At 45.4% G+C, this 25652-nt stretch overlaps 2 protein-coding genes and 1 long non-coding RNA gene across 16 annotated transcripts; 1 reads left to right on the plus strand and 2 right to left on the minus strand.

Moving 5' to 3' along the window:
- Positions 1 to 57: 57 nt before the first annotated feature.
- RPL35A (ribosomal protein L35a) lies at positions 58 to 3959 on the minus strand. Of its 3 annotated transcripts, none has more exons than XM_064385576.1 (5): positions 3937 to 3959; positions 2934 to 2976; positions 1904 to 2056; positions 926 to 1070; positions 58 to 116 (listed from the first exon to the last, which is right to left on the minus strand). In XM_064385576.1, the coding sequence occupies exons 1-5, from the start codon at positions 3938 to 3940 to the stop codon at positions 93 to 95; spliced, it is 369 nt and encodes a 122-aa protein (XP_064241646.1). In that variant the 5' UTR covers positions 3941 to 3959; the 3' UTR covers positions 58 to 92. The 3 variants fall into 3 exon arrangements, with proteins under 3 accessions (XP_064241646.1, XP_064241647.1, XP_064241648.1); XM_064385577.1 differs by lacking the exon at positions 3937 to 3959 and adding an exon at positions 3304 to 3410; XM_064385578.1 differs by lacking the exon at positions 3937 to 3959 and adding an exon at positions 3182 to 3203.
- Positions 3309 to 24737, plus strand: IQCG (IQ motif containing G). 11 transcript variants are annotated; one of them, XM_064385567.1, is made up of 12 exons: positions 3567 to 3633; positions 4193 to 4240; positions 5522 to 5556; positions 7367 to 7514; positions 10921 to 11141; positions 12260 to 12388; positions 14285 to 14366; positions 20373 to 20534; positions 21125 to 21199; positions 22698 to 22829; positions 24010 to 24111; positions 24577 to 24737. In XM_064385567.1, the coding sequence occupies exons 4-12, from the start codon at positions 7389 to 7391 to the stop codon at positions 24703 to 24705; spliced, it is 1158 nt and encodes a 385-aa protein (XP_064241637.1). In that variant the 5' UTR covers positions 3567 to 3633; positions 4193 to 4240; positions 5522 to 5556; positions 7367 to 7388; the 3' UTR covers positions 24706 to 24737. The 11 variants fall into 11 exon arrangements, with proteins under 11 accessions (XP_064241633.1, XP_064241635.1, XP_064241634.1 ...); XM_064385569.1 differs by having other exon boundaries at positions 3599 to 3617; XM_064385571.1 differs by lacking the exon at positions 3567 to 3633 and adding an exon at positions 3679 to 4004.
- On the minus strand, positions 12122 to 14329 carry LOC135278784 (uncharacterized). 2 transcript variants are annotated; one of them, XR_010346193.1, is made up of 3 exons: positions 14193 to 14329; positions 13520 to 13618; positions 12122 to 12450 (listed from the first exon to the last, which is right to left on the minus strand). It is a non-coding gene; the product is annotated as an uncharacterized LOC135278784 (long non-coding RNA). The 2 variants fall into 2 exon arrangements; XR_010346192.1 differs by lacking the exon at positions 12122 to 12450 and adding an exon at positions 12467 to 13277 and having other exon boundaries at positions 13516 to 13618; positions 14193 to 14328.
- Positions 24738 to 25652: the final 915 nt, after the last annotated feature.

Consider the following 25652-nt stretch of genomic DNA (forward strand, 5'->3'; position numbering starts at 1 on the left):
CTGAGAAAGAGGTCTCCCAAAATTGGTGGAGGCAATAAAACAAGAAATATACAAAAGTTAAACAGATTCTCCATTTTATTTTGAATAAAAATTTAGATCCTAGATGGATACAGCATCTGCAAAACACAAAACCAGAAAGAATCACGTTAGAAATCTTCAAACACAAGTTTTGCAGTTACAATCTAGACCATGAATCTCTTCAACTGCTATAAAAGCAACCCCCAGTTTACACAGAAGAGTGTGAGAATGACTTGCACTTTTCTGGTGGCACAGACTCTGTGGCAGCCAGCCCTCCTGTGCACCAACCAGAGTTGCCATGGCTCTGGATTTCAGGAATTATCTGTGCTGCTCCTACTGTGCTTTTTCTAAGGCACAGGAGGAAGACAGAAAGGAAGGACTGCACCCCTCTTGTACTCCTTTTGACAACATCACTATGAAAATATTACATCACAACTCTGGGTGAGAGACCTAAAAGGACAGTCCCACTGAAGCCCTGTGGCTAAAATGCCAACAGTGGGAACAGGTGGGAGTGGCCATGGCAGGACAGCAGTGCCTCAGTTAAAATGTTCAGGAGGAAAGAGAAAAATCAAACAGGTGGAGGAGTAGAAGGGTGCAAAAATATACAGAACAGACTGGTGGAAAAGAAATCAAGGCAGCTTTAGAAAGGAGCCGAGTCCTGGAACTTGAAGAGCCTGTCCAGACAACCTGAGCAAGCACACAAACCCCTGACAAAGAGACAAACCCCCTCAGCACAGGAAACCAGGAAAAAGCCACTCTAGGCTCCAAAACCGTCACTGAGCCACGCTGAACACCCAACAGCAACAGAACAAAACCAGACTTCCCATGTTCCCCCACACTATGTGGAATTAAAAGGCGCCCCCAAAACTGCCAATGAATATCTTGCTGCTAAACCACATCCACTCACCACCCGGATCCTGTGTCCAATGGCCTTGGCGGGAAGGTTGGAGCGGAACTTGGCACGCACCATGCCGCTGTTGCCATGGGCACGCGTCACCTTCCCCCAGATCACGCGGGTCCTGTTGGGTTTGCCTCCGGGGGTTACCGTGTTGCTGGGGAAAAGGAGGCAAAGAACAGCTCAGCAGGGCAGTCACAGCCCTGCTGTCACCAGCAGTGACAATGTGGTCTCTCTAAGGCACCTCAATAATTTAGCTCCATAGCCATCTTTAATGACAGCAACGTCTACACTTTTATTTACTTGTGAAATTTTCCCGGCCTGGGATTTTCACTGCATCCTTCAAAGGCGTAATTACAGCTTGAAATTTATCAGAACTTCCACCAGACAACTATTAACAGCTTACAAAGCTCAGGAATTTGGAAAACACTTTTGCTAATATGATGAAACTTAAAAATCAACAGTATGAAATTGCTGACATCTTATTTCTGCAGACACACTGAAGGCAGGAGAAGAACAGGCCATTGGTATAGATGGCAGAAACTGCCTGAAAAGGAGAACCATGTGCCATGCTGCAAGTGATGGTGGTCAAGTCACCAGTTTGATCAATTTTTTTCAAGGTAATTCTGAACTCTTTCCAAGGAAGTGGAAATAATAAGCAGCTGTTCCCAAGGTGTCTACCAATGGCAGCAGAGCAGAAGTGACAGACAGTGCTCAGACATGGGCACACAAAAGTCAGAATACAAATTCACCCAGGCTTCACAAAATCACTTTACTGTTTAAGTAACTCAACAGTTCAAAGTATTAAACACAAATTCACCCACCTCAATTTACTCCATCAAGCCACCTTCAGTTTCTGTCAATCTTAGGCAAAACTTGTTTCTCATCCCACTTGCTCTCTAACACATCATATAATATCATTATCTCCTAGCATTTACAAAACCAGGACAGGACTTGGCTAATTCAGCACAAGAATAAAACATGACTTACTTTTTAGCTTTGTACACATAGGCACACCTCTTGCCCAGGTAGAAGTCTGTCTCCTGACGGGCATAAACACCTTCAATCTTCAGCAGGGCCGTGTGCTCCCGCTGGTTTCGGAGGCCACGTTTGTAGCCAGCAAAAATGGCCTTGCACCACAGCCTGAAGACATGGACAACATCTGCAAATTACAATTCACTCCCAAGTAACAAAATAAAAACAAATCACAGGCTGTTTCAGCACAGACTAATTCCACACCAGGAGAAATCAGCAGAGGAAACAGCCAACTTTTACTAATCACTGCAAATACTGCATTCAATGAACAGAGGAAAGCTGAGCATGTGGAACATGGAGTATTTCTGAGAACATTGTATTTTCTGCTTGTCATAAAGTCCTGGCACCACAATACTGGCTTCATACTAAATTTCAAAAGCTTCAGCATTAGCAGATACTGTTTCAAATGTCTACAACACTGATGAGTGAACATTGCTTTTTTTCTACACACCACAGGAAGACTCCTGCGTTGCAGGAACTGCTGTAGAAGGCATGAGCTGCCCCTGATTTGTACCCTCAAAGGAGCTGAAGCCAGAGCACAGCCTGGCATCCACTGGGCACAGACACTGCACAAACTCCCCAGCAATTCTTCAGGCTCTGTCCACGTAAAGTCATCATAACAGAACCATGTTAGAAATGAATCCCTACATCCTTTAAGAGAATTCGGTGGCACAACAGAAAATTTACCCATGGGAAAAACACGGTGCTCCCTTTACTCAAGGAAACAGTCCATGCCAAAGCTCCACTGACCACTGGAGACCAACAAACCCATAAATTTCACACTGGTATTTATTGCCAGGCCCGGCAGAGCGTGGCACATCCCAACAGCGACCACAACCAGCTCAAAGACTGCAGAATGGGGACACACAGCTGTGGGCCCAGCAGGACACTGGCAGAGGCACACCGCTCACTGCCTCCTGCTCCAGCCAACGCTCAGGAGCGCTCCACAGCGCCGGGCCGAGAGCCACCCCGGGCTCGCACTCACCTCCCGGTCATGGCGTCCTCCCGCGCACCCGCTCCCGGCAGGCCTGCAAACGACACACAGCCATCAGCCTCGGGCCGGCAGCTCCACCCGGCCCGGCGAGCGGGACCCGAACACCCGGGGGCTGCCCGGGAGCCACCCAGAGCTCCGGGAGCCTCCGTTCCCCCCCAGAGCAGCCGCCTCAGCCCCGCTCCAGCCCAGGGCCCCAACCCGCCACTGGGACCATCCGCCGCGCATCGGCGCCATCTCGCCTCGTTCCCGCCCCGGACCGCGCCATGGGCCGCGCCCCGGGAGCCCCGCGCCCGCCGGCGGCCCCACAGCGGGGACAGCACCCCCGGCCCCGCTCCCGGCCCGCGGCCCCGCTCCGCCTCACCCGCAGAGCCCCAAGATGGCGGCGAAAGAGACCCGCGCCCCGCTGCCTGCCGGGAAACGCGCCGCCAGGCCCCGAGCGGGCGGCCCGAGCGCTGCCGGAGAGAGCAGCACCGGCTTGAGGAAGGCACCGCCCGTGTCCCGTGTCCCGTGTCCCGTGTCCCGTGTCCCGTGTCCCCTGTCCGCGTGCTCCGGGGGCGATCCCCACAAGAGCAATCCCAGGAGGGGCGGCCCCAGCCCCGCTGCTCAGGCACCCGGCGGGCAGCCCCGCGAGGCCCCCGAGCGTGGTGTTGCCATGGAGACGGGCGGCGCTTCCCGGTGAGGGCCGATCCCGGTGAGAGGCTGAGGGAGCGCGGGCCGCTCTGGGCAGGGCGAATGGAAACGGGCCGCGGCGGTGGAGCGAGCCGAGGGGCCCGAAGAGAGGCAGCGCGGCGGGACAGAGCGGCCCTTGGTGCTCGGGGTGGGCTCCGGGCCCTGCCCGTCGTCCGGTGTTCTCACCCTCAGTCAACCATCTCGACATTTATTTTACTTGTGATATCGCCTTGGAGGCAGAAAACATATTTCGACACGGAAATCCCTGTAACCAAGTCTCACATTCCTTTATTTTCCTAAATAAGATCTGGAAGTGTGTACTTACCCATTTGCTCACGTCAGGGTTGTTCACTCCCGATTTCCGTCATTTCCCTCACACTGCCAGAAATTCAGGTGCATTTTCAGAGCACTTGAAGTGATTCAGAGGAAGGAAGGTGAAGGGAAGGGAAATCTTGAGGAACCTTGATGATCCCTTTCCTTTTCCCTTTCCATCCCTTTCTTTCCCTTTCCCTTCCTCTTTCTATTTCCTCTCCTTTCCTTGCCCTTCCTTCCCCACCCCCCCCCTTTTTTTTCCCAAAAAGAGCACCTTGCTGTCCTAGTATTTCTAGCAGGAGGCAGAGCTGTGTAAGGTAAGGCCACACCTGTTTTGCTTTCCAAGAGACCTGTCTTTGGTAAAAATGAAGTTACTTGTGATTTCTGGCTCAGCTGCTGCTCCTCTGGATATTCAGAACCTCTCTTTGCCAAACAGATCTAAAGGAGATGTGACATTCTCAGCTATGCATTTTCTCACTGGGATTCACTGGAGTCTTCTCTTGACTGCAAGGAATGCTGCACAAAATGCTGCTCTTGAATCCATTTTCCTTTATCAGGCAGCAGGGTGGGAGAATTGTCTATCCAGGACTCTCACACAGCAGAGGGAGTTGCAATCCCCAAAGGAGCAGCAGGCCAGACCTTTTATACAGTTGCTTTAAAAATTATTGCTTGATATGTTTTTCTTTCCCTTTATATCAGCAGGGAAAGAATGTCATCCAAAACTCATGGGGGAATACTTTGTTGGTTTTTTAAAATTATTATTAATAGAGTTGAATGAGGGATTCAGCAAACACAGCAGTGCAGGGTGATGCCAGTGAGGGGCACTGTGTTGACACTAAAATCCAGAGCAAGCAGCTCATATCTGTAGGGTTTGCTAAAGCCCCACACAGTGCTTTCCTTCTCAAGTCCAACTTAACATGAGCCCAATCCCTGCTTGGCACGTGGATCTGCTGAGCAAGGGTCTGGATGTAAGAGAGGACACACAGCAGGAGCAAAGCAGCAAAGGGCTTTAGAGAAACATTCCAGCTGCCTTGAAACATATCAATATCCTGAGTTAATTCTCTCCTGGTCAGAAGCTGCTGATGGAAAAGAGGAAAAGCTGCTGCATCCTCCTTTGTTTCCAAATAAGTCCCCTTTTCCTAGGAGAGCTGCATGTGTTATTTTTGATTCCAAAAATGCTGCTGTGACCATCTGTCACAGCTATCTCCCAACACATCTGTTTTCACCATATTTTTAGCATTATGACTCCACATGTAGGAGATTATTCTTAGGTTGTTTAGACTCAAAATATGGATCACGGATTTCTGAAAAAGATAAAAAATGAGTAAAACATTTAAAAATATTTTATTAGTGCCTGTTGACAAAGACATTGCCTGACTTTCTTGATGTAAAAATATCCATCCCCACTTCTGTAATTGATTCCAAGGTTGACAAGAAAAGTGATGAGTTTAGTGTATTATACAGATTTGCAATTTTTTTTGTTGACTCTTTTATCAGATTCCTATCTCAAGTTGTTACATTTTAAAAAATAATTAAGATAAAAGAGAGAAAAAACTTTCAGAAGCAAAGGGATGAAATCACTTCCTTCTTTGTCCTAGGTGATCATCAAAAGCCCTGCTCAGAGGACTTAGATGTAAGTGGGTACAAACAATACAAGTACAGTGAACATATTGAAATAGTCAGAATCACTGAATAATAATATATAATAATAAAAATAATAATGCTTTGTGTTATCTTTTCCTGCCATGATTTAAACAAGCTTCTTGAAATAAATCAGGGTGCCTCTACCATTACCTTGGCTGAAAGGCTGTTTGTGTCTTCATCCATTCAGGAGTTAGAAACCTTATCATAAGTGCCTGGCTTAGGGGAATTTACTCTCCTTTGACCCAGAGCAGTATTATCCCTTAACTTAACTCTGACTCTCCCTGCTATCTGCCCTTGCTGTGGATTTAGAGAGCAGTCTATGGACTGAGAGCAGTCCCAGTCACTGCCCTGGGCACACTTCTAATCTCATCCCCAGGGGGAGACGTGCCTCTTCCAGCACATTTCAACATGTGTTGCATTAAACAACTTCCTGCAACAGACAGGGACATCAGGAAATAAATGTGTGAAATCTGAGTTTGTTTTGAGTTTGTTTTACCTGTTCTGTACCAACAGACATCAAATAAACCTGCACTGAAAAGTGGCTCTTCTTTTCTGCCAAGTGAAATTAACTTCATGGTCCACCTGTAAATTACATATTTTCTTAAAAAAAAACCAACAAAAATGATAACTGCTGCAGAGATTCATAGCAAGTTTAAATATTTTTAAACACTTGGTTATTAAATATCACTAAATTTCCAGTGATGCAGAGCATCCAAACCTCTTTAATTTTCATAGAATATGGCCATGTCCTGTGCTACAGGGACTGCCTGATGTGTTTCCTTGGCATGCTTACAGCTTGGGCTGTAATATTTTGCAGGCTTAGGATATGTTTATGCAAGGGTTTTACAGATGGCACAAATCCAGTTGTAGGTAGAGCAGCCAAATTAAATTTTGTTGGTGGCTGTTGATACTTCCATTGCAGTGACACTCAGGATCTCAGCCATCTCAGACTGAGGTTGTGCTTTGTGTTGTACAAGAAATACCTGGTTTGTGTGTACAGCCTTTGGAGGGATTGTCCAATGACATGTCAAAACATTACAATTCTCAGAGAATTTCCCCATTGTTGTGCAGGTGTTTTCTTAGGTATTTTTTGATGAATAGTGAAATTTCACTTTTCCTTATATATGCTTTTACAATATTCTATCTGTAGGCAAGGCAAAGGGGTGCTTAAGTGTATGTCAGAGCAGTTTCATGTTTGAATTGCAAGTTAAAATAAAACAATACAGAAAGTTAAAGATTGTTTACTCAGTCCTGGTATTGGTTCTTGTTTAACTTTCAGCATGTTAAGATGGTAACAGCTCCTGCTGAGAGGGGACTGGGATCATAGAAGTGTGAAGGCTACACAGTAATATTGAGGAATGATTAGAGCATGAAGGTTCACCCTCACATCCTTTATAGGATGTGGATTTATCTTTTGCTTTTAGAAAGGCACCTTTCTGCTGTCCTTTCCCAAAGTCCCTATGAAGCACTGCTCCCCCCCAAACTGAACAATGAGGCACCTCACCCAGTTTGTGCCCTCCGTGCCCATCCCCTTCTCTGCCCAGACCTGCTGTAGGAGGGACCAGGACCTCCTTGTGTTGTGAAAGCTAAACATTCCCACTGTCCCTGAATGCAGCCATTAGCAGAGCACAGCTCCTCTTATAAACAGTGGATGGAAGTTATAAACAAAGCCAGGGAAGTATATGTAAGGCTGCAAATAAGGCTATTTCGGGCCTACCTTTGGTTTAAACTACTGTTACTGACATTACTAGCACCACAGCATTTTTCTGATTGGTATCTTTTATCTTTGTTCCTCCTAGCAAGAACACAGAGACTAAACAAATGGAAAAAATCACTCATCTGGAAGCTCTGATGTTTAGTGCTGTGCTGGAGAGCTGTGTGGATCAACTTACAATTCTTGGATATATCATGCCAGTTCCACATAAGGACAAGACAGAAATCAACCATGTATGTGCCACTGCTTAAAAAGATGGATATAATTTTTTTTCTTTGTCTTGGTTTTATATCTTTTACCAGCATTTTTTAAAAGTTAACTCAAATATATTTTTCTGTCATTCTATGACTCTTGGGTGAAGAAACACAATAAAAGTGACCTAATTTAAATATTTATATTGCGTCATCACTGAGAAACATTGGTCAAGAATTTGTGCAAAGGACTGTTCTGATCCAAGATGAGGTTCCTAAGATTATAATTTTAAAATTTAAGTGGTTAGACAATAAGCAAAGAATTGGGGAAAAGGAAGCAAAACATATGTAGGTTATTCTGTAGATACAGAGCTATTTGAAAAGTAGAAATGTCTGGGTTATTTCAAAGTACTCAAAACCAGGTTCATTCCTCTTCAGGTCCATGCCAAAGTCCTTTTGTCCCCACAATGTATTAAGAAAGATGCACTTCAAAATATGTTAGTAATTACCCTTTCTCAGTGATCATTAATTATTAGTTGATTTCTAATTGGTATCATAGCTAAGATGGTTGGGCAGAGATATGGAGAACAGAGAATTCCTAATGCTCAGGCAGGGCTTTGTTGCTGTGGAGGAAGATGTTGTGACATTTCTGGTAGCTGTTAGACATAGGAATCAGGATGGGACCATCCTGAGGGGTGAATGGCTCTAAGTACTGTCTGTAAGTGACACAGCAGGCTCTTTCCAGTTCTAGCAGGTTTGAAACCTTTTTGAGATGAACTCAAGAAAAAAGTTCACAACCAGGATGGAAATAAAAACCGGCATCTGAGTTTTGACATCTAATGATATTCACTCTGTCCTAAGAATGCCAGAGGAAGTTAAATAAATTTTTTCTACGTGCTTCCTTTCCATATTACCTTTTCAAAAAACCCACGGCAAAGCCGCAGCAGCAGCTGGAGTTAGAGTGAATTCAGGGCGGGAACGATGCTGAGACTGTGCCATAGAGGGCACTGCTCCCCTGAAAGTCTCCTGGGAGCCGGCCTCAGCTGCTCCCAGAGGATGCTTCTCCCTGTCTTATGTGCCAGCAGCAAAACACAGAGAGCATATCTCATATCTCTGGGACAGCAGGAGCTGTCCTCCTCAGACACACAGACTCAGCTTGATAGATCTACTGAAGGCACCTGTAAATTACAGAGCAAATACCTTTGCTTTTCTCTTCAATCACAGATGCTCATTTTCACCAAGTCACTTCACAGAACACAACTTTCTCACAGCTAACAAACCCTACTCATGTTCTTAAAGATGTCAAAACAATTTGAGGAGGAAACAATTTAGAAACAAGAAAATGGCTTAGGGAAGCGACTTGCTAAATTTGGTGCTCTGTAATTTGCTACTCCTCCCTGTTTCTCAGTTTACATTTGGCTGTTTTCATTGTATTTGTAGAAGATCTGTATTTGCAAAGTACCCTGGAGTTCTATCAGGCAGACAAATCAATGGCATCTTCAAAGACTGACATCTAAATTTCAGTTGATGACATTTTTGACAGGATTAATCACAGTGCTGGCCAACGCCTCACTGATTTTCCAGATTGGATGCTCTCACACATTTCTTCACACAATGCATGCCCCAGAGGAAGGCAGCCTTTCTATTTGCTGAATTTTGGGCAACAGACAAGCACATAGGAGACTACACAGATGGTAACACATGCAGTTTACAAACTTCTTGCTTTTACATAGTTATTTGTTGATTATTAGTGTGTAAGTACCTACTCTTTAGAGACAACCCAGTCATTGCCTGTCTTGAACTTTCCCAGACATTAAAAAACATCTATCAGATCATTCATAAAATCTACATTATATTAAAGCAGTTTGTTTGCAAAATTAGTTCTTTCTGAAGTACAGTTGTCACCAACCAGCTGTTTAAGCCCTTTTTCAACCAATTAACAATGCAATTTTCATTGGACAGTGTATGTTTTGTATATGATTCATCTAATGTAAATTTAACAGTCCAAAAATTAAGCACATAGTCACTTAGCCTCCTTCTCTAGTCACTGATGAGTCAGGCACTGCCAGAGGCTGATCCATCCCAGCCCAGAGTTGTCCAAAACACTCAGCATGAAGCAGTGCCCTCACAGACTGCAGCAGCACCTCCGACCTCTGACAGAGCCTTGCTTGACTTGCCTGACAAGTAACTTTTTGGAAGTACTCCTGGCATCCACAGCTGCTGCCCTGACCACTTGTTTTCTCTGCTCTGCTGGCACAAATGTGTGTGTGGTTGTGGAAGGATCTGGACTGAGAACTAGTGCTGCTAAAAATAACTTTTTTTTTTTTCCTTTTTGCTGGAAAATGTTTCATCACAGTGAGTTCTCTGTCTGCTTCCCCAAGCAGCCGGGGTGGGGAGCAGGCAGCTGTGGACAGGGATGGGGCTGGCAGAGCTTGTGTTAGCTGCAGTCAGCAGTGTGTTGTGAAGTGTTCAGCCACAGAAATGCTGGTAGGCAAGCAAGAAAATGTTCTCTTTTAATGTCCCAGTGTATACACCTGCATTTTATCCATAACACATAAAGCAGAGAATTTCCTAGAAGCAAGAGCTTAGCTGATTTTATAGTGCGCTTTTGCATTTTTGTGGGTTTTTCCTTTTTTAATAAAATTGTAGTCAATCACAAGATACCTTTCCATGAAGGAGAGAGCTGCCAATATTTTGAATTTATCCATTGAATTCATGTTATATTTCCTCTGCTGTTACTTTCTCAAAAAACCTGCTAAGCAGATAGCAGACTGAAAGTCTTTTGCAGTTATTTCCACACAACTCTAGTTATAACAATTATATTATAGGGAAAGGTTGTGATGACAGGCAGTGGGAAATGTCTAAGATGGAGAGAAGGAGGAGGAGAAACAGGCTAACAGTCTTCCAGTTGGCAACACTGCTGCAAAAAAGGAGGGGAATGGCTTGTTCTCTGTGCCTAAAGACCAGGACACCAAGCCAGGAGTACAAATACTGTTGAGGAGAAAAAACTTTTCTTATTGTAAAGAAAATTGTGAGGTGCTGGCATTGACAGCAGGGTGTGTAGTCTCCAGTGCTGGAGGCCATTAAGAACATGTCAGATTAAGAACAGTCTGAACATCTCTTGGAGTCGATGAATTCACCTTTTTAGGCCTTTTCTAGTTCTGTCATTTTAGGACTTCTGAGCCCATAAACTTCAATGAGCTACACTGTGTGCTCAAAACTAACCAACATAAATGTTTCTGATCTTCCACTCTTTGCAAAATGTAACGTGCACTATCAGCTGTTCTCAATATAGCTGCATTCTAGTTAATTACTATTTTTCCTTCCTGTCACATAATGTTGCAGAGGATTTAGTTCTGCTGTGCAATGTGCAAGCTGGTCTCTCTTATTGCCTTTTCCCTCTTCCCTTATTCTCTTATTTCCCTTATCCCCTTTCATTTCCATCCAGCAAACGAAAGAAATGATCCAGGAGGAGCTGGGTATTAACTTCCCAGAGCTGATGTCAGCAAAGAGTGGGGAGACAGTTACCTGCACAGCCCCAAAAACCACCGAACACGAGCAGCAGCAGGGGAGAACTGAAGATCAGAAAAGCACCCAGCATTCTTCCAAAAGCCCCAAGAAACACATCACCCGGGCTCTAGAGAAGCTCAAAAAAATTTATGCTGACAGGTGAGTGAAACACCTGTGAGGGATGCTCAGAGCTATAAAGTTCTCTGTCTGTTTCTTGAAAGCAAAAATACAAATTCCTTGCTCTCCCACTGCCAGAGTACATCAGTCTCTGTCTGAAAGGAGTTCCTCTAGGGATAGGAGTGGTATCCTTCATACACCATTTAGTTCCAGCCTTTGATTGCTTCTGCTAATGACCAGCTACTAAGGACCAGGTACCTAAGGTACCTAAGGTACCTAATGCTACCTAATGACCAGAAGTTTATTTTGAATGGAGCTGTAAAACATCACCCCATTGATAATGATTGCCTAGGTTGAAATCATGCCAGGCACTAATCAGTGCTCATGTTCTGATACCTGGAGTCAGGTTCCTTTAGCTGATCCCACATGCAAAGGGAGAGCTGAGCCTTGTTTTTGAACTCAGTCATTCTGCAGGGCACACAGAGCTTCTGTGGCAGTTATAGCCATTATAGGAAAGAAAATCTTTAGTCTTTATATACATCACCTTTCTCTTTTAAAACAAACTTTATTCCTGCATCTAAACCAGTGCCCTGATTTGCAGGAATACCAGCAGCCTTTGGTTTGAAAGAGATTATGGAGCTGAATGCTCAGTATGCATTTTTCTGCATCCTGGCTTATGTCATTTAATGTCATTTCAACAATGGGTTTAAGGAAAATTCTAACACAAACGAGGAAAATGCAGCTAAAATGCAAAAGCCACATGTATCATGACATTCAATAAACTGGACAAGCCAGTTTATTGCATGGCCAGGTCTCATTTTCCAAGATCCACCTGTCATCACTACAGCAGGCCAGCAGCCTTCTTAATGGCAGCAGTCTGGCACAGCATGGATATGTTTGTGCCTCTTTGCAATTTCCCAGAATAGCATGCAGGGCAGCATTTTAAATTATAAACTTCAAGCAGCTCCTAATACTGAGTTCTCCAGATGTACAATAAACAGATACCATGGGAGAGGCACTCCTGGGTTTGATAGGACATAAAACCAGAAAAGGGATCTTTTATTTCCCTACATTTTACTGTAAACAGTAATGGATAAGAGTGCAAACACTGTACTACCAGCACCTGTAAAGTATTGTTGTGTTCCTTTTCTTTCTGGCAGGCAGTATGCAAGTGATGTAATTACAGTCACTATTAAAAAGATGGAGGAATTGGGAACATTTAGTAGCCTAACAGATGCTAATGAGAGAGAGAAGGCAAAAAAGGGCAAGTTTTATGACATCCTCATCAGGTCAGTGTTGTGTTCAGTTCTTCTCTGTTTAAATGCTGTAAGCCATTCCCACTCAGTACATGCTGAAAAGGTAATAAAACCCAATAAAACTAAAATACAGAAGGGATACCTTTTAAAACTTGAATTATTCTGTTTGCTTTGCAAACTGCAAGTTTTCCCCTTTGGAAAGAAACAGTGGATGGGTCTGATACTGAACTGAGCTAGGAATTGCCTGAGCTTTGACCACGGCGGACACCAGTGGCTGAATTAGTGCAAATGCCTCATTTCAATTAAAACATAATGTGATGTAGGAGCTCCTTGATCTTTAACTTCTGTCCCCAGTGAAAGCCAGAGCAGCAGAGAATCTGTTCAAATCAGGGCCAGCAACATATGGCCTTTAGGTTGTCTGATGCCCAGGAGAATCTGCTGTGACCTATATGCTAATAGGCTCCCTTCTCCCAGCAGCAGTGAGGGGTTAGCACAGATGGTGACAGAGGTGTCTTATTTAAGGCTAATCCACCAGCCACTGCACTGTGATTCTCTTCTGTCCCAAATCTTCCAGGGTACACATTTGCTATAATCTCAGCTCAAACTGGTGATTTCCCAGCTCAAACTTTTGAGCTCTAGTTTTTGGGGTTTTTTAGCATGCAAACCTCTGATTCAATCCTAAAACTGTCAGAGAGAATTGCAGTCGTCAGACAAATATTTGACCACTTTAAAGCTACCTCAGTGCAGCAGCTCGGGCCTATCATTGAGGGTGCACAGCAGAGCTGCTCTCAGTCATGATTTGTCAGGAGTCCAAGCTACTGGAGCTGCTCTTGTGGTGACTCAGGGATCTGCCTCCAGGGCAAGTCCCCAGCTTCAGTGCAATGTGTGACTTCAAGCATGAAACCCAACTCTTCCACTTCCACTGCCTAGAACCAAGGGATTTATTGTTTATCCATGGAAGGGACAAAAAGCAAGAATGAGATTAGTAATTGGCTGTGGAGTAACTATCCAATACTGAAATGTAGAAAAGAGCAGACAAATTATAATCAGAAAGGACATAATCCTTTTTATCCCCTTCTATATCAATAATATCTAGCCATGTTGTACTATATATTCTTTTCATGGAATGAACTTGATCTGTCTTTCAAGATAATAAATACTTGCCTGGTTTTGTGTAAATACTGTTCTGAAAGCCATCTGCAGTGAGATGATGGGAGACTCCTTATCAGGAGCTTTTGTTCATCGGTCACCGAGATAAGGACTCTGAAAATTAAATGCATGTGTGATTGTAAGGTTGGAATAGGATACAAAGTTTCAGGAACCAACTGCATTATTTACTGGTTTTAAAACTAATCATAAGCATAAAATTTTAGAGAAGCATTCTGAGTGAAATAAGATAACAATACCTAGAATATTTACTGCATCTGTTTTGTTTTAGACAGATGAACATTTCTCTAGCTTTTGGTCTTCACTCAGATGGATTTCAGAACCTGGGGCACTGTTCCTTGGAAGATTTTAGGTTTGATATGAAAGAAACAACATTCTCATACACATAATACAATCTGGCACTCTCTGCTGCTCAGGCTTGCTTCTGCATAGAATTTCAGGCATTTTTGCCTAAATGTAGAAACTGTGACTCAATGACAGTTATCTTCTGTCTCCCCTATTATAATTGCATCATCCTCAAATCCATTCCAGGCTCCAATAAGAGCATCCCCTGCTTTTTTGGCTTGTTTTCCCTTTTGTTCCCATCTGCCTGGCTCAGTCTGTGCACCTCTTCTTTCAGGATTTACTGACCAAGTCAGTAGTTTTGGTGAGAAGTCTCTGTTTATCTTACCACAATGTATCAGGAGACAGGAAGTTCCCCTTCTAGGTAAACAGCTCTTGTCTTTCTTCATATATTCAAGTGATTGTGTTTTCCCACCTCAGGGAGGAAAAAGGAAAGAAGGAGATAAAGGCACTCCAGAAGCAGCTGCAAGATGTCAAGAAACAAACTGGCCAAGACCTTCAGGTGAGAGCACTTAGCACTGGGCATCTTGCCAGGGGGAAGCCTGTTAGGAAGCTGGCCTCTGCTGCCCAGCACTCAGGGAGGCCATGGCCATATACAGTGAGCCACCACTTAGGAGTGCAGAAGCAAAATAATTGCAATAAAGATTTGTATTTGGAATAAGCCCACTAATGACTTCAAGAGCAGTGTCTGATGGTTTTCAAATGAGAGCTCAAAATGCTCATAATCATGAGAGACCGTGGTCAAATTAGAATATCCCAAAAACCCTGCTGGGAGTGACAAAGCACAGATACCTGCAATCAGTAAGAAAGAGGTTATCTGCAGATAACAGTATCTAAGGTTCTGTCATACTCAGTCATGACAAATCATTTGGCACAGAATGAAGTGTGCCAAAGGGAGTGAGAAAGACAGACACCTATCATAGGGGCAGGCTGTTTTTCTACCCACATTTTCATCTGATGAAAGTGTCATTCTATTAATCTATTTTTCTAGGCTTCCAGACATCAGAAAATCCTAAACATGCCTACACAAGGGCAGATCAATGTTATTGCACATATGCTGTCAACTTAATCTTTCTGGAAAGCTTCAGCCCTTCTGTCTGCATCATGCAAAGGGTGTGTGCATGCACAGTAAATATGGGGCATTCTGGAAAAAGCAGGCTTGCTACACAAGTGCAGATCAATTGAATGGCTTATCACTGGTCACTTTGATGCTCACCAGGCAGCTCAGACTGAATGCTCATTCAGCATGGAAATGTAGCCTGGCCCTGCTGAGAGAGGAGATGGGTGATAGCAAACAAGCAGAAGGCAAGCTGGGGCAAAGCTGTACAGGGCTGGGGGAAGGAACAAGTATCTGACACTCAGTTCAGTAGTGAACAAGAGGACAGCAAGGGCATCTGAGGAAATAATTGGTGTCACTGAGTTTTGTCTTTGGACAAAAGTGTGGAGAGTAATCAAGCCAGGATATAGTTGACTACAGAGAGGAATTTTAAGCTCCAGACATGCTGGTCAAGTTTGGTTTGTAGAACACAAAGGTTTTGTGTTGGCAGCCTGGATGCATACACAGTGGAATGTTTAATTGTACATAGAGGGGGACACATTTGCTTCTCACACTGTCCCTTCTCAGTCAGACTCTGATGGCTCCTGGGAAGTTCCTGCTCTGCCACTCCCCAGGCTGGTGAATGTTATGAGGTAGTTCTTCATCTGTGTAGTGCTCTGCAAACCTTGCCATGTCTGTGCACACAATCCATGTACCCTGTCCTGGTTAAATGCCTTCCCAGGGGGTGTAATCATCCTGTCTTGTACCAGCAGCAATGTCCTGGCACTCCACAGTCAGGGGGCCACTTCTCTGTGTCCTGCCCTGCACCTCTCCTACCTCCCGCAGTCATAAAAATGTGTGTAGCTACTGTGCTGGGGGGGAGTGTCTTCTTTTTGTCCTTTCAATGCTAATTCAATTCTTGGGTTTTGCCTCATCAAGTGGGATTTGCACTCATCTGGGATTTTTAAAACATATTTCAAGTTTAAAAGTCCTTTTCTGAGCTTCCTTATAGTTTCAGCTTTGATAAATCAAAGACAAGACTACTTTAAAGTACTGCTTTCCTCCTGTGCCAAAAAGAATGGTGTCTCACTATGTCTCCCAAGGGAGAATAATTTCTATTTGCTTCATATGGGATTTTCCCATAGGCAGTTTTTCAGACACTTGCATGATTTGTCACCTTGCCAACTAATTAAAAATAAAAATACAGCTTCCCTGACTTTGGAGTACTTTGAACAACAATAATAAAGCACCGACCTGTAGACAAAAGCTGAGAAAATAAAAGCAAGCAAATCTAATCCTGGAACCAGAAAAACACGGCCTTTTGTCTCACTCATGTTGCTGTGGATTTGTATTTTCAGCCTTTCTACCTCTTAATAAGATGCTAATTAATAGTGTATTAGCCTGCTTAGCTCATTTTCATTCTAATGGAACACAAATCAAATGCTAAATGTTCTTCTTTATTTTGTTTTCTCTTGGAAAGCACTGGTGTCTCTAAAGGAGCTGAAATGGTGCATCTGGTTTTGCTCTTACCTCTCTGTGCAGGAGCAGCAGTGGTAGCTCAGGTTTGGCTGCAGGGGGTCTGTGTGCTGCTGCAGTGTTAATTTCCTAGTTTCTATAAAAATACTTTCTCTGGTTTCCTGGACAGGTAACAGCAACCTGTGCAGGTTTTGAAACGTTTTAATATCATATAGGATTATGCAGTTTAAGATAAAAATTTAGGAATGTAAAATCTAGTATTCCTGCATTGTTCTTCACCCAAAGATGTTTTATGTCCTGTAGGTTTTGTGGTGTACTCATGTCATACATGTGTGCAGGTAGTGGTGTCATTTTATAACAAGCAGTAATATTACACCTACCAAGCAGACAGAAATCCAAGCCACTGCACCACAGTGCCAGTGAAAACAGATATGTAACTTTAATTCTTTGTCAGTTCTCATAACACACCCAGATCTACTGTATCAGTACATCACTCATTCATGCTTTTAGTAGTAAGATTAAAACCCATCATGTTCCTTCCCTTTTCCTCTCCCAGGAAGACAAATGCATCAACAGAGTGTTCTGTGGAATGTTTTAAACACATATACACAGCCACTGGTGCATATTTCTACTGGAGATATGCACAGGATGATTACAGCAGAAGGCACAAGTTTTGTGATGGTGCTGAGCTTCACTGCTGGCAGAGCCCCAGGGAGCCCTGCAGGACCTGGAGCTGGTGCACCAATTCCAAAGGTGTCTCCAGAGGGGCAGGGTTTTCCACAGGAGTGCTGCTGCCAATAGGTCTGCTCTCTTTGCCAGCAAACTGCCCCTCCTGGGGCTCTCCCACAGCTGCTGGCATTGGTGCTGAGCTGGCCAAGGGCTGCAGAAGCCTTCTGTCCATGCCAGGTGACAGCCAGCCCTGCTGTCCCTCGGGCACAGACGTTCCCTGAGGGTGTTCTGGAGCTGGGACAGTGATGCAGGAAGGCCCTATTGAAGGGCCTGCTGTGGTTTCAGGGGAGCAAGCCCAGGCTGCAGCAGCTGTGTGGATCCAAGCACATCTCCAGGCCCTGCAAGCTGAGATGCCACAGCTGCCAGGAAGAGCCTTGAGCTCTGAGCCCTTGGTGTGGGAGCAAGGCAGAGCAGGGCCTCTGTCAGCACAGAGCACAGCACTCCTTCCCTGCCAAATGGGCAGCATGGGACTGCTGGAGAATTCCTCACACTGTTTACTCCTGTGGGCTATTTTTGTAACCAGCTGTATTTTATGACTGTAAACACTAATTGCTGGGGAAGAGCTGGGAGATCTTGGTGGCACTTACAAGAGAGATAAATCAAAGCAAATGAAAACACAGGACTGTGGATTAGGTTTCCAGCTAAGTGCAGCTGCTTTTGCAGCCAAATAGCATCTGTGGGTATGACTCCAGTGGCACCAGGTGACAGCAGACAGGCCCCTGAGCTGATGTCTGTGAGCTGAGAGATCAGAGAAAATCAGCTTGTTTACCTGCTTGTGAAGCAGACTGGCTCCTGACAATTATTTCCTGGGTTTTGATCTTGGTCTCTGCCGGTTTTCTGATAGTTTTGGACATAAGGGATGATTTGGTTTGGCAGATTCAATGCTGAAGTCATCCCAAATAAGCAGCCCAGAGATTTACTGCATCAGCTATGAAAGCATTCCGTGTCCTGGCGTGGACCTTTGCTATGATAAACCAGAATGAATAAATACTAACTAATTTTCCCAGTTATTGTCCCTGTAGTTCAGGGAACAGCACATTCTGTAGATGGTACCCACAGCTAGAGGGCATTGACTGCTGCAGTTACTACCTTCAGCTGCATCCCAACGTGCCCCAGCTCTGCAGGTCCTGCAGCAGGAGCTGCCCTCACGCCTGCAGCCGACATTCTTTGGCCAGGCTGATGCTGCTGTAAACCACCAGTGGGTTTTGCCTTTCACTTCCTGTCTGCTTTGGGTTGTGTAACCAAGCCCCCAGACTCCCCACCTCTAACTAGTATGTTTTACAACACTGCAGACCAAATCCAAACCACAAACTTGCCATTCACCAGAGAAAACAACAAAGCAGATGGGCCCCCATCCCAGCTGAGGCCTGGGGCACAAGAATCAAAAGCACTTTTTTCTTTAATAAAATGTGAAATGAAAAAGAAAATAACCTGGTGAGAAGTTCATGCTCTGCCCCAACTCTCTGAGTACTTTGTAACCTAGGCTGAACCCTTATTTTCTGGCCAGTTTGCAGATCTTGAGCAGATAGCAGTAACACACTGACATCAGCAGTGTTTGACTTCCCTGAGCCTCAGCACCACAAAAAGTTGTGGGTTTGCTTTTTTTTATTAGCATCTCCTCAGTCTCTCCGCTTGTTCTTCAGTTTAGACACAATTCCACTATGACCCAGGAAGACAATCTCAAAATAGAGTGGTACACTCACATCCCCTGTCTACTGACCAGGAACAAAACTCCTCCCAATGGCCACCAAAATTCCATGCCAGGGAAAATAAAGGCCATGACCAAAAACCTCAATAAGGCACAAACAGCTCCTGTCTGTAGCTGTCTGCAGTCATATGATGATATGGCCATAAAAATAGTATCTGGTGTTTGAAACGTTCAAAAATGTGAACACCTTTGAACCCACAAAACAGCATCAGCCAAGGCCCCAATTATCCTGAGCCTCATAAATGTACTCTACTCTTCCTATGTATGACAAGGAGTGCAGAAGGAAGGACTTTCCTTTTAACTGTTCCAAACTCTTCTTATAAAGAGACCTTTTCCAAATGAGTCATGCTGGAAGGGCTTTCAAACACAGCACTATTGAGCTGGCTTCTTCCTGTGGCATTTTTCCATGTTTACACAGCTAAGGAATGTGAGGTGCTTCAGAGGCAAGATATGTGGGCTTCAAAAAATGTCAGCACTTTGGTATTTCATCTTCATCTTCAGCTGTGGAGGTTTGGCTGATGAATATCAAACCCACCACAGCATGGCAGGGAAGCAAAGAGGAAGGCTGTAATGGAGCAGTGCATTCACATTGATCTTGCATAATTACACAGGAAGCTTTGATGACCTTTTTAACTCATTAAAAAGTTCATTTTACAGGCATTTGTCCCAAGTTCCAACCCCAGGGTAATGAACCTTTATCTGCTATTCAAATAAATTAATTAAAAAGGAGTAAACAAAACAGCAATCCCAAATCAAGCAAATGTTTCCTGAGCATGCTCCAAAAGCTGGACAAACCACTCAGGATTCTGGCCTATGGGAGAACTCCAGGGAGCAGAAAACTGAGCTTTCTGCCTCAGGAGAGCTCAGCTCCACTGCAGAGCAAGGCATGGGGAGAGGCTGGGACCTCATAGCCAGCTTTTTCTTTCACACTGCTTCCTTGCCCTGGGTGTATGTTTTCATAACAAAGTGGGCACCATCCACCCAGTAAGATTTCAAGAAAGAGCTGTTTGAAAATACGAGCAAGTCAGCATTAGATTTGCACTTGTTCCTAAGGCTGTGTTTATACAGTTGCTGCATAACTAGAAAAAAAAATAAATCCAAGGAATAGAGTATACTTTAGGATAACAAACTTTGGCTTTTTTGGGGCTGAGACATTATCCTCCTTTTACAGATGCTCTCACTGAGATCGTCTAATGCAAGGTGTTAGTAAAAGTAAAGCCTAACTTTAAGTGGTTAAAATTCTTTGGCTTTTTTTCATATTTATTCTAAGGATGACTGAATCCATTTCTTTACCAAAGAGCAGGCTTGCCTTCTTCTCCCACTCTGTTCCTCATCTGCCCTCTCCAAAGGCAGTCACTCCTTGTTGATGGGTTTATTGCTGTCCATATAGGTTACAGATCATACCAATCTTTGAAATGCTCCTTGAAAAGGAGCAACATTCAGAGAAAGTGGAGCCGATGGCTTTGTCTCTTCTGACTTTATCAGGGAGTGGAGAGATTAAGAAAGGTGAGCTGACCTCAGTCTCCAGGCTTGCTTTTGTGCTGCTTTGTCTCCACTAGAGCCGAGATGATGTTATTGATCGCCTCAAAGATAAGCTTCAAGAGACCACAGCCAAAATGAACACAGAGAGCTACTACATGAAGAAAAATACAGATCTCCAGATCCAACAAACCCAGAAAAAGTGCAGCAGTGCAGAGAATGCCCTGGAGAAGAAAATCCAGGTAAGCCCTTCCTCATGGCCCATACTGAAAGGCATTTCCATCTGTTAAGGGAAGAGCCCTCTCTGTTTTCCATTATAGTCACCAGCACAGCTGTTTGAACTGGATCAGGAAACTCACTGGGGCTAGACACCTTTATCTCTTCTATTGTTTTTCTGTATGATGCTGCAAACAGCAACAACAAGGATGGCATGGCTTTAGGAGATGGAATGCTTAAAGCAATGCCATGGCCAGAAAACCAGACCCAGAAGTGTATCCAAAGGGGTGGTTACAAAGGTATTAGCAACCTGAGCTCCCAGCAGTGCCCCCAGCAGATTACACAGATAGAGCTGCTTGTGTGGCCATCAGGTGAACTGGGCTAGAAAACTGTTCTGGTTTTGCAAGCGTCTTTTTTTTGACTGATCAAGGCCTGATCTAATTGTCCCCTTTTCATGGATGGCCCAGGAGCAAGGACTGCCTTGGATGATTTTATCACTGGAAAAAAATGTCTGACTACACATAGCTCCAGCACTTTTACTGAGCTTTCAGCAGCAGTGTGTGCACACATAGACACCAACACTGTCTCACATGTGTTCTGTCTGCTCTGATCACAGAATTTGAAGAGCAAAATTGATGAGGAGATTCAACTTCACACAGAGACTGAAAATTTCCTCATGCAAGAGTATCAGGTATGTGTGACTGTCAGCTAATGCTTAAAATTGCAACCTATAAACACCATATCATCAATTAGTGCCTAAAGGAAAACAGTTATTGTTCCATCAAATGTACCAGGTTCATGACTGCTGCAGTTTGAATGATTACTTGTCCTCAAGTCTTCATTAACCCAGCTCTCCAAGGCTTGGGATTTACTACATACAGATATATTTCCTTAACTTAGGGTTCATGTAGTGAATTGCATTGTTTATTCCGGTGTTATAATTTTTTCCTCTCTCAGATAGTTGTATTTGGCTAATTAGAATTTTATTTAAACCCTACTTGGCAGTTGCAGGGGCTGCCAGCACCCCAGTGAAGAGCCCAAAGTAAGGGCACCAGCTTCAGAGACCCAAGGGCTGTGCAGAGGGGAGGGACACTGAGGAGGGAATGACACAAACTGCCATTCCAGCTGGCCAAGAGGTCAGTCCAGCCTTATCTCAGGAGGAACTGGGGTTGGATCATTGATAACCCACAACTATTGTACACATTTTCAGCAGCATGAATGTCCTTGTGGTGTTGATTCAGAGGTTCAGAGCATTCCTATCAAACAGTGAATAACTTCACAGTGAATAATGCTGCAAAGCCTCTCATAAATGGTGTGATGGGAAGAAAGCCTGGACTGCTGCAGGGTACCTGAGGTCACGGCCAGTACAGAATTTAATAGGAGATAACAGGTTTTTAAAAATGTAATTTGAGTGCAAACCAGTGCTGTATGTTGTGAGCAGGTGAACAGTGTGCTCTGCACCCCAGAGCTTTGGTGTGATCAATGCTCCAGCGAGGGCACTGCCCAAGCACACGCTGAGCCTGGCTGACCTCCAGCAGCCGGCCCAGCAGCAGCCCCTCCGTGCTCAGACAGCAGCTGGTGGTTTGCAGGAGCCTGCAGACAGCAGGATGGCCATGCCCTCCATCCCCCTTGTGTGTCCAGCTGTGATGCTGTAATGAGATTGATGCTTTTCCTCAGATTATTTTTCCATGGAAGCAATCACGGTGGTTGCTATGGAGAAGTTACTGGTGAATAGGAGGAAGTCATCTGGTGACTGTTTGAGAAACACCTGCCCTATTCATGAACACAAAGCCAAGTTCACAACCTGAAATAGTGTGAAGTGCTGTCCCCTGGGACCTTATTCCTGGTGTGCTGAGCTAAATGCAGAAAGTGGGTAGGGAGTCAGGCAGAGGATAAAAGCTCTCCCACTGACAACTGTCCTTTTTAACCCCCCCTCCTTCTGTATACACACAAAGAATGGCTTCTGGCTGTCACTTGCTTGATCAGAGCTGACTGCACAAAATTACTGCCCTGCAGTAATTCATGAGTAGTCTTAGAGGTTTGATGCTTTCAAGATGAGAAGGAAACACTGACCATGCACAATTTACAGGACTCTCACCCCCATCCTGAAAGCAGACCATGTAATAGCAGCAAACCTCTCACCTGTGCCCTCTTTGCACCATGCTGAGCACCACTCTCTCCCCATGCAGAAGGTGAAAGAGAGGCTGGAATACTGGATAGAGAAGTATAAAAAAGACACTACTGCAAAAGACGAAGAACTGGATGATCTAAGAGCATTAAAGGCAGAGAACCTGGAAACGATGCAGAGATTTGCCAAGGAGGTAAGACATCAGCATCTCAATGTTCAGCTATGCAAAACTGCATTGGGCTTTTTCCTACACTCATTTGGATAAGGAACCAGGACCACAGGAAAAAAATCAGTAATTTTGAGGCATAGGCTGTGATTATAGCACTTGTCTTGGGAAGACAATGGCTGAGATGTCATCTTCTATTTGCTGCCTGTGACATCAAGGAGGGATGATGATGTTTCCCCTACAGCTATTTTCAAATACCAGTAAGTAATGAGAGAGCAACTGACAGCCTTTGTGAGGGGCAGAGGTACTGTCCCATCCCATCAGTATGCCTCACCTTACTTTGCTGCCTGAGTCTGAACAAATCTGCTCCTTCTAGGAAGATCAGGATAAGACAGGCTGAGACTGGAAGCTCATCCCTTCCTGCAGACACACATTCCCAGCTGCACACAGCTCTGGGATCAGGGGCTGATTCTGGTTGAACCATTCCTGCCCCACTGGGTTCTTGGTTAACTGCTGAGTTCTGATCACAGCACCAGCACAGAACAGAGAAAAGCATCTAGAAAAATGTGTGCTTTAAAACCAGAAGGAATTTACTTGTAAACATTCCTTACCGTCCGTGGCTTGGAAATGATGGGATGGAGCTGGTTGTTTCCCTGCTTGTGGGCTCATTTTTCACTCTGTACACTGTCATCTCAGTCTCCCAAGTGTGTTTGTACATCATCTGCTGTTTGGCCTGGGGGACCAAGTGTCCTCCCCACCACCAGCTGCTGCCTGGGAAGCCATCAGCCAGCCATTTTACAGCACAGGATCAGGGGTTAATTACATCCAGGCCGTGAGAGGTTTCACTTTGGCAGCAGCTCCAAGTGCCTGAGGACTGACGGTGGTAATGAGCAACATTTGCCATCTGGATTTAGGAAAGATCAAATAATAGAGGTGGGGAGGAAAGCCCCCCACTCACACTTTATCCCTGGGCTGCCCTGGAACAGAGGGACACCACAACCCATGGGCCTGAGCAGCCCTGGCAGGGCTGTGGGAAGTGTGTAACAAGGATGAGACCTGTGGGCAGCAGAGGGAAGGAATCCTTGCCCCAGGGTCCAGGTGAGCCCTGGTCTGGCAAATGGCTGGGCTCAGTGAGCCCCAAAGGCTGGCCTTGCAGTTTAGGGGATGTGTTTGTGATGGCTTTTGCCATGCCTGTGCTTTCTTGCAGTGCCTGATGTTCCAGACAACCATCATTATTGACCGGACAGACAAGGAGGCCAAGAGGAAACAAAGAGAGCAGGAAGCCCTGGAGCTGAAGAGTGCTGTGAAGGTAAAGGGGAGCAAAGCTGAGGCAGTGCTGCCCCAGCAGCAGCTGGGAGTTAATAATCTGTGTCAGGCAGAAAACAGCCCAAGAAAGCTGGCTGGTGTGGGGTGGCACAAGCAAAGGACAAAGCCTGTTCCTCTTGCCGGGGCACATCAGAGCCAGCAGCTGGCTGCAGGTTTGAGATGGGAAATGCAAGGGGAGCAGCCAGTCTCCTGCAAATATCACTGCACAGGTGATACAGGGAGGGTCACAGGGTAGTGCCCCTGCTTTTCCCTTGCCACCAGGAACGGGTGCCCTCAGCCCAGCTACGGATGCCTTTGGCACAACCAGCACAGGCCCAAAGGCTGCTGCATGGCTGGAGGCTCCCTTCTGTGGCTGGGGAGCACAGGAAAGACTCTCCAGGCATTGAGCTGTACCAGGTACCCCAGCAAGTGACTTCCCCTAAGGCCTCTCTCTCTCTCTCACTTCCAGGTGCAGGCCTGGTGGAAAGGTACAATGGTCCGCAGATTCCTTGGCCCCTACCAGGAGCTTGAGAAGTATTTGAAAGAACTGTCAGCAGAGAAGGATACAGGCAAGAAAAAATCTAAAGCAAAGAGATAAGTAAATAAAGTGGCTACAGATGTGCTCCAGGACTGCTGCTGGGCAGGGCACTGTGGTATGTCTGACAGGACGAAATAAACCATGTAACAGAGCTTGGGCAATTCTGGAGAACACAGTTCCTGCAGACACAGTTATGGTGAAGCTGCACTAAAGATCTTAAAGCTGCCCTTGTACAGCCCTTTTTCCCAGCAGAAAGGGGATTTGCATTTAAGCAGTGAGAAACACTATATCCCCTGCAAAGAGCTTGGTGGGAACAAGACAGTGGGAGGTAATCTTGTTACCAGCCCAGTAACTCACCAGCATGGGATGCTCTGCACCCAGAGCCTCCTCTGCTGCCTCCAGAGCACTGGCTGTGGTTCTGTGTCAGGCACGGAGGCTGAGGCAGCCCCAGCTGGGCTCCCTCTGTGCTGTCCATGCCTCCAGCACTGGCATCAGATCAGCAGGGAGAACAAGGGCAAGTTTGCAGTGTAAACACAAGTGCAGTCAGAGTATGCAGGTTTCCATTCCCACAGTCCTGCACAGTGTCAGTGCAGAAAGAACAGCTCCATGTCCCTTCTGGCCAAGGGGAGGAACAAAGGGAACAGGCAGGCAGCCACGCTGCCTACAGGAGCTGGTGTGTCACAGCTGTCCCCACGGCCCTGGCCAGCGCAGTGGGACAGGGCTGCAGGCAGGGAGCAGAGCTGCTTTAACCCAAAGGGATCCCTGCTCCTGACACCACTGTCAGTCCACAGGCAGGTCTGTGCACAAAGCCCTGTGGCTGAGCTGCCTGGTTCTGGCTCTCCCATGTGGGAGATGACCTCAAACCACAGAGTCTGCTCTGCTCTTTGTGACCAGCCCGTGCTGGCTGCATCCAAACCTCGTGTCCAACTTGAACTGGGCCAAAAGCTCTGAAGTTCAGGTGAGATGGCTGAAACCATGAGCAGAGAGCCTGTGGCTCAGAGCTCTGC

Source organism: Passer domesticus, chromosome 11 (assembly GCF_036417665.1).
Source record: "Passer domesticus isolate bPasDom1 chromosome 11, bPasDom1.hap1, whole genome shotgun sequence".
Lineage (NCBI taxonomy): Eukaryota > Metazoa > Chordata > Aves > Passeriformes > Passeridae > Passer > Passer domesticus.